We start from the raw sequence: 8,815 nt of genomic DNA, 5'->3' as shown, positions 1-8,815 counted from the left end.
GTCATCATATATGCTTCAAGATAACATATTCTGATACCTTGTATGCAGCATGGTTTTGGAATTATCAATGCTAATATGAACAAGTAATATTTGATGCCTAGAGCTGCAGTAGGAGGTAACTGCAGAAAGCCTGGACTCGGAGGCAGACTTGGCTATAATAAGTTCCAGTAATGATAATGATGTGTTACAAAATTAATTGCTTTGTTTCTGTGCTTTCAAGTGCCATGTAATTAAGTTAATACTATATGGCACCTGAATTGCATCTTGTTAGTATTTTATCATACAATAGTAATATTCAAATATATTTAATTACATTGTTAGTAGACTGTGCAGCTTTGGGTTCAGGGGTTCAGACCTAGAATCCATATGTTTGTGTGCAATTTTATTTTTATATATTAAATTTATATAATGGTTAAAGACACTCTATTTCACTTAATAGGCCAGTATAAAAGTATGATCCTTTGAGTTGCATGTTAGAGGTCTTCTCGCCAATAAGAGATGCTTTGGCTAAATATGATTACTTGGCTGAGAAAATGAAAAACAATAAAATAAAAAATAAATATGGGTTAGAATCATACTTTGATTTTCCTTTCAGGTAGATTACAAAGCACATGTTATAGCCAACTAAAGTAATATTAAACCAAACACTAAAATGCAGCCTTAAACATAAGAGGAAGGTGATCCATAATATCCCTTTTGATTAGTAACTAAAATGCATTTATAGTAGACCATAAGACAATACATCCGAAGTTCTACACAAGGTCAGTACTTCATAAAATAACAGTTTAAATGTGCCAAGAAATAGTATACAGACATTTTTTCAGATTGAGACAGTGTAGATTAATGGTCAAAAGATCAACTGTTACTTATCAACCTTTATATCATCATGAAATATAGATTTGTTTGTGTGGACATATCTCTATCAGTTCATGTAAATGAATCAATCCATGCACAATCCCTTTTCCCCATTTTTACACATGGGATTGAGGTGTCACTTCAACAGTGACAATCATCTAGAACCACGGTTTACACCACTGGGTGGCTAGCCCTGATGCAGTAGTTCATCCATCTCACACACTTACACCTATGGCCAATATAGATTGTCCAATCCACCATGTCTTTGGAATGTGGAAGAAAATTGAGCACCCAGAGGAAACCCACATGAACACAGGGAACACATGTATAGTCCACACAGAAGGCACCCTGGCCGAGAATAGAACCAGGGAACTTCTTGCTGTAAGGTAACAATGCTACCCACTATGCCACTGTGCCACATTCTACTCATGATGCAATCATTTAAAGAAAAAAAAAGGAAACAATTGAGAGGAAATATCTGACTCTAATGCATATAGCAGCGACAACCTTTTTGTAAGGCCAAACAGAAGTAAAAAATAAAAATTAATTTAAATCCTATGTTTCTGCAAAATAATAACTATATTGAAATAAGTTTCTGTCTCAAACATTCATTCTGCAGTCATTCAGCATTTTCTAAAAAGACATTCAGCATAATGGAAACTATACAGTTATGTATTGTTTCACCTATTATTTGAAGATTAATTACTGATTATTGACATATTTCCATCTAACACAGCATGCCCATTGTGTCTTTTGAGTTTATTCAATGAATATTTTATATATGAAATGCAAGATAAGCACCTGGAGTATTAATAATGCTAGCCTATGTTTGAGTCAATATTTTCCACTTCCTTATGCATAAATAAAGATACATATTTGAAAAGAGTCGATCTCAGTGTAAGTCTGATAGGATTAAAAAAATAGCTCTCAGTGTAAGTGACTTATTTTGGTATAAAGCCTATCTATAAACAAGCTTGCACAGGGAGCCAGATTCCAAATGTCCTGCTCTTAGCCTGGTCTCAGAGTAAGTGGTCATCTATACTCCCATCAAAAACTCCTCAATGAACTCTGAACTCTAAAACTAAGCAATTCTGCCCTTACATGATTTCATGACTACCTATGTGTCCAACAACAAGCTGTTAAATTGCAAGGTGATTTCTCCTCTCTGTTACCTGTCACATTAGGCGTCTTGCAGGGCTCAGTCCTAGGTCCACTCCTATTTAGTATCTTCACCAATAAGCTTCATACTGCTACCCACCGCACCACAATCTTACAGTATAAAGATGACTCCACACTCACCTGAGAGGCCTTCTCACTCTCACAACTCCAAGATATAACCCAGGAGTCCTTCTCAGCTGTAGAATCTTGTCTGTCTGACTCTGAGTTAATTCTCAATCCCAATAAGACTAAACTAATGCTCTTTTCAAATAAATCCTCAGAACTCCTGTCTTCATTTCTAATGCATTCATCCAATAATACCAAAATCCAGTATCACATACTAAGTTACTCAGTGTTATAATTGATAATAACATGAAATTTGATAAACACATGTCCCAAATCATAAACAAGTTCATAGAAAACTAAGTTGTCTATACAGAATCAAACCCTACCTCATCAACTCCACAAGGCAATCTATTGCCAAGACTCACCTACTCTCTACCTTACTTTACACCTCTCCCATCTTCACCAACTTGAAAAAAACAGACCTAGAAAAAGATGTCTGTTATAATAAGATTGTCAGATTTGCCACTAACTCTCTATATAGATCCCTTCACTGTAGTGCTCTACGACAACTAAACTGACTAGAATAACACAATCTCCTAACATACACCCAATTTACAAAAGCCTGTAGCATATTATACCAACCCGACAAGTGTCCAGCACTTCATAACCTACTTCAATCTCAATGTAATAAAAGTCGCAAAAGCTAATAATATTTCTGGAGATTCTCTCTACTCAAATCAGATGTCCAGAACTTGGAACTCAACCCCCCAGCACATCCTAACCAATGCAAATCTCTCACAGTTCAAAATACTTCTCAAATCTCACCTAAATATTGGCTTTCCTCTTGTCTGCCACCTGGCAGACCATCATCACTCCGGCACTGTATACTTCACACTTACTCCTTTTGGACTTCACACTTATTCCTTTCACACTTCACACTTACTCCTTTACTACTTCACACTTACTCCTTTCATACTTCACACTTACTCCTTTACTACTTCACACTTACTCCTTTCGTACTTCACACTTACTCCTTTACTACTTCACACTTACTCCTTTACTACCTCACACTTACTCCTTTACTACTTCACACTTACTCCTTTACTACTTCACACTTATTCCTTTACTCCTTTACTACCTCACACTTACTCCTTTACTACCTCACACTTACTCCTTTACTACTTCACACTTACTCCTTTCGTACTTCACACTTACTCCTTTACTACTTCACACTTACTCCTTTACTACTTCACACTTACTCCTTTCGTACTTCACACTTACTCCTTTACTACCTAATCAGCAGATTCTTATAATCACTACCTAACATAATCCTATTTCATCTCACCTACTACTCCCTTCATAGCTCTATCCTACATTCCCTCTCTGAAGTCTCAACCTACTCCACCTTCTCGCATCCTAGTTTTCCTCCTTGGATCCATGCAATAAATAATTATCTGTCTCTTAACTTCACTACAATACCTTACACATTGCATAGTTTTTTACACAATAAATTGGTATATGTACCAAACTCACAACACTCTAAGCAAATACTGTTTTTATCCACGGTATGTAAATGCTTTGCTATTATGTATTTATAACTGTTTTTATGTACAATATGTGCCTATTTGTGCCTTTGATTACTGTAATCTATATTAGACATATCTATGTCATGTTTTGTTTTGTTCTGTCTTGTATCTATTGGAGCTTTTCTCCACAGGCTTCCACTGAAAATTGGTATCTCCTCAGTCAGACCATCCCGGTAAACAAATGTCAAATAAATAAAAATAAATAAAATAAAACATACTGATAGCAAGTTTTTTGGAATCAGGCCAACATTTGTAAAATAAGATATAAGAATTCTTGGAATAAGTAATTAGAAACTAGAATGTGCTATCAGTTGGAATTTTGAATATATTAGGATCCTAAAGATAATTTAACCTTCCATATTTTGATAAAGTATAAAAATCATATGTAATGACTATATTTGTATGGCAGACAGGTCTTTGGCAATATTTTTCTCTGAATCAGGTAAAGATCCCTTCATATTTAGCATTTAATAAAATACCTAATCAATTTGTACTTGAGCACAAATTAAAACGTCAGTAGAAAATTGACACAAAATATGAAAATGTGACTTTATTTATCTTTTGTAAAGATGCTGTAAGGGTAAAGAACATGAATGTCATATAAATAGATATTTCAATTCCTTTTTTTCTTAAAAGTCTATGGCCATACGTGATCTGTGCTCTCCACAGTAAAAGAAAGGTATTTGACCTTTACAGGCTGTCTTAATAACTCCTTCGTTTTTTTACTGTAAACATTCACCTCTTGTGTATTTAATTTTACATTTTTTACATTCAAGATGGTAACCAAGTTAATCATTTTGTATACAGATACAGATATTTATGTTATCTTAATCACAGCCATGTTAAAGATCACACAACCCTTCATGACCAACTGTCTGATTCAGACAGATCTTCCCTTTTCATTTTGTCTTCCAAAATCAAGTTGACTTTTCTATTTATATCAAGACTTCTGCACAGCACTGAGGTAAAGATACAAGTAAGCTGCTGGAAAGAGGGGTGTGCAGCTTCAACATTCTGACAAAATTTCACACATAATAAATGTGCTGTTTTACAATTCAGAATTGCTGTTCACCTTTACCACCATTAGTTCCTGCATTAGAGAAATGTTTTCTTTTATTGCCATGCTCAAAACACCTAGGTTCACGGTTCAGTTCAAAATGAGACCTAGGACTTGTTGTTAACATTTAGATTCACTTTTATTTTTTACGTAAACATCAGACTCTTTATGTAGTGTTTCTGGACATCAAAATGCCCACTAAACATGAGTCTAGGTTTCCAGTTATTGGTCCATGCTGTACAATCTTCTATCAATTTGTGTGTATTGTGTTAAAGGCCATATATCTTCCACAAATCCAAGACGATTTCTTCATCCTTGTCTCAGTGTGCCCATAATGTCCTTAATACAAGTCATTTGAGTTTTACGGAAATACAGGTGTTAGACCAGTATTACAAGTCATGTTGTCCTTTCCTGGTAACCTTCTGTCATTAAATGTATGCATATTGATCACTGCATCTGTCTTTACCATGACAGGTGGCTGAGGCTTGTGTTTGACTCTTCGTTTGCAAGTGAGTGACATACGTATTTCATTAGCCATAGCGCTGCAGAACGACCTCTATAAATGAAAAATTAAAAAAAAAGATTCTGTTGTATTAACATAATTACATGGTACCTTTAGAGATACTATAAACTATTCTACTGTTTATTCATATGCTAAAGATTTTATATTGCATAGACCCTGAAACCCTGAACTTGATGAAAGTATGAAAGTAGTTATAAGAAATGGATGGGCAGACAGACTGAATGCTTCACTTCTTTTCTACCTGTAGTTTTAAGAAAAAGATACTGTGCCTTTCTACCATTAAAGCTAGGCAGCTTTCCTAGACAAACTTTTTTTTTTTTATTTTGTTATAAACTAGCATTCTGGTAAAAATGCAGCAAACAACAATCGCTCATAGTATGACATCATTGTGTAAAGAGTAGCACTTATTAGTTACCTGCATTTATTTGCAAATGATAATTTAATGTTTAACTGATCATAAATGTATAAATAACTTATCTTGATGTTATGTGTTAATGAGTCATTAACATTTTGAAAGTAAATAGACACTGTCCCTGGAGGTAATGCAAATTATAGATTAGAACTTGTCTTAAGCAAAATATGACGAGCAAGACAGCACTTTCTCAGACAATGTTCAGTGAGACATTCAGAATATATTTCAAAGGGCTTTACATTTTATACAGTATCAGGATTCTAGATAATAACTTTCTAGGCCTGCATGCATATAGTACAAGATTAAAATAATATTTTATCAATAACATTTTCACACCATCATTCAGTTCAGGACAACTTATTCCAATAATAGTAGCAGAATATTGTATATCAGTTTTTGATTAGCTGTTGATGTTAGTTCTACATAGCTTATTAAACAGCCATGCTGTAGGAGAGAAACAAAAATGTGCTTGTTAGGCATACCAAATATTTAGTCTAATGGTTATGGAAACAGCAAAAACAAAATATTGTACCTGTTCTCTTTCTGCAGTTTTACGTAACTTGTAGATAAATTCTGCAACTGCTACAAAAACAGACAAAACGAGTCCTCCTGCTAATACGACAAAGACACCACCAATATTCTGTATGCCAAGTGCAGTTGCATCTTTCTTTTCTTCGTCTGTGCAGCCACTCCCTTGCCACCATTTGTATTTCAGGATTTGCAACTTTCCCTCCTCTTGTAGCTGAAGGATTGCAAATGTAATCCTATCTCTGTAAGGAGAACCTGTAAAGTAAAAATGGAAAATAAATTATATATCAGCAATCATTATACAGGTTTCATATACATTTTGATATACACCACTGAGTGTTTGTATGCACTTCATGCCCCATTCTAAAACTTATTCCATTGCCTTTGTCCATTCTCTCCAGACTAACTCTGATCTGGGCTGACGCCTGGGGGTCATGCCATCAGCTTTTATTCAGGGCTTTTTCCTTTATTGCCTACCTAGTTACCATCCCTTCACTAGCAATTGTTGGTAACACCGAAGGGGCAGTCATGCAGTGGGGTAATGTAGTCTATTACCCTACCACCACAGCAGCTCAGTGAGGTGCACCCACCCACTCTTTAGAACACCTTCTAAAATGTCCCCAGACTCCACCAGGGACTGTCATGGGTAATGCCCTCTTCACTGCCAATTTCCCCTCCTTAGATACCCAAGTCATTTACTAAACCCCAGTCATCAATGCCTTAATCAGGGCTTTTCCACTCCACGCCAATGGCATTGGCTTATTATATAGATTTTTCTAGAACTGTAGTGTGGTACATTTCTCTTAACAAATATAGCCACTTTTTGAAAGGAATTTTATTTGAACTTCTGAGTTAGTTTTTATAATCTGAATTATATACATACCAAATAATACATATAAACAAAACAACAGTCTGCAAATAATCTCAAGCTAGGAATTTGAATTCCTTCTAAATGCAAGGATGATTTTTCATTAAAGTGCTGCAAAAGAGAAATACTTTGCTGATATAAATTTAAAATTTTGGTAACAATACCAGAATAAACAGTGGCCTTGTGTATTGCTTAATGTTAACGTAATTAACTACAGAACTGTTTCTGAGAATTAATCTGAATTTTCAGCTGAAAATTTTCACCAGGTTTTGCTTCCAGTTGCATGATTTCATTATTACGATATGTTTAATCTGAAATAACAGTCAGAAAAAATGTTCAGCATACATTAGGCACTAAAGAGATATCTTAAGAAAATTAGACCTTGAGGAATTAAGAAATGTTGCTATCTAAACTTGTTTATCTGGCTGTCATACGAAATGACAAGCCGTTGGCGAGTGCACAAAATAAAAGTAATGAGACTGTAGTCGATATCTGTTTAAAATATGCGATAGTTACATGCTGGTCGGTAACCACATACCACAGTGTATGATCTGCACCACCTAAAATCCCTCCTTCTTACTAGTATCTTTTTCCATTATTAAAAGACAAGACAAATATAATTTTCAATAGAAGTAAGTATTTACTTTTTCCCCATTCATCTCCGAGTTTGGAACAGAAAAGTAGCAGGTTATAGGAAGTAAGACAAAGTAAATATATTTAAACACATACTCGTTCACACTGTTACTTTAAGGAAACAGTAATGTGAATGTGAAAGTTATCTATCTGTAAACCAGTCCCATCAATGATTTAAAATACATTTTGCATATATTTTTTCAGTGCTGCGTTATGCAGTTCTTAAACTAGCTTGCCCAAGTAAGTTTAGTAAAGGTGTCATTTTTCCTCAACAAATATAAAGAAGCATAAGGGATGAAGGGACATAAGATATGAGTGCTGAATGAGTTCAGATTTTTTTTTTGTTTTGTTTAGTTTTTTTTTCTTTCAAATTTACAGTTGCATCTCATTGAATACAACTCTTGCACCCAAGAGTTCATGTCAGTTATGCCTTCTTATTTATAAAAAATTTATCACAACCTTAGTCGTTTCTTCTTGGCCTTTTAGCAGTATTCTCCATGATGGCACCACTAAGAAGATAAATGGTTTAAAAAGTTTACCCACATACAGTAAAATGGATACACATATTTGTTAAAATGGATAGCAATGTAGATGAAAAACAGAACCCACATAGTGTAAGTTGCAGGAGCCTCATCAGAAATAGTGAAAGTGACCAGCTGTATCCCTCAGGGCTCAGAGCTAGGGCCATTCCTCTCGGGCTTCACTTCTTATGTTTCCAACCAGAGAACCAAGACCTCTTGCTAACAAAGTATGCTGGTGAGCGCAAGTTGGGAGAACTTGATAAGTCACTCTCTTGACACCCAAACCCTCCAGAATGAACTTTCCTACAAAACTCTTTTGTTCTAAAATGGTTCGTACTAAATGCTAAAATTGTTGTATCTTTACTTTTTTCAGATAAGGTCTTCCCTTATTTTAATACATAGACAACACACCACTATAAAATGAAAATAAAGTAAGGAATCTAGGAACTTGCACTGATAATTCCTTCTCTTGTGATGATCATTTGACAATCGTTGTGAGGAAACCATTTTATCTAGCACAGCTAATCTCTAAATGAATGCCTTCATGGTCTAAAGAGGTAATTGGTCCAAAATACTCCACTTTCATCAAGCTAATTATCAAGGGGTGG

The 8,815-nt window shown here is 34.9% G+C and overlaps 1 protein-coding gene across 1 annotated transcript in view; it reads right to left on the bottom strand.

Moving 5' to 3' along the window:
- Positions 1 to 4,200: 4,200 nt before the first annotated feature.
- The window catches only part of GRIK3 (glutamate ionotropic receptor kainate type subunit 3), a 2,817,598-nt gene continuing 2,812,983 nt past the window's right edge, over positions 4,201 to 8,815 (bottom strand). The window contains exons 15-16 of the mRNA XM_044083835.1: positions 6,190 to 6,440; positions 4,201 to 5,278 (exon numbers count right to left, since the gene is read on the bottom strand). Coding sequence (XP_043939770.1) covers positions 5,084 to 5,278; positions 6,190 to 6,440 — 446 coding nt within the window. The 3' untranslated portion in view covers positions 4,201 to 5,083. The remainder of the gene's footprint in view (positions 5,279 to 6,189; positions 6,441 to 8,815) is intronic.

This window comes from Protopterus annectens, chromosome 1.part1 (assembly GCF_019279795.1).
Source record: "Protopterus annectens isolate FY-2018-M chromosome 1.part1, PAN1.0, whole genome shotgun sequence".
Lineage (NCBI taxonomy): Eukaryota > Metazoa > Chordata > Ceratodontiformes > Protopteridae > Protopterus > Protopterus annectens.
Note: the sequence above shows the minus strand (reverse complement) of the source record. Positions and strands in the feature narration are given on the sequence as shown.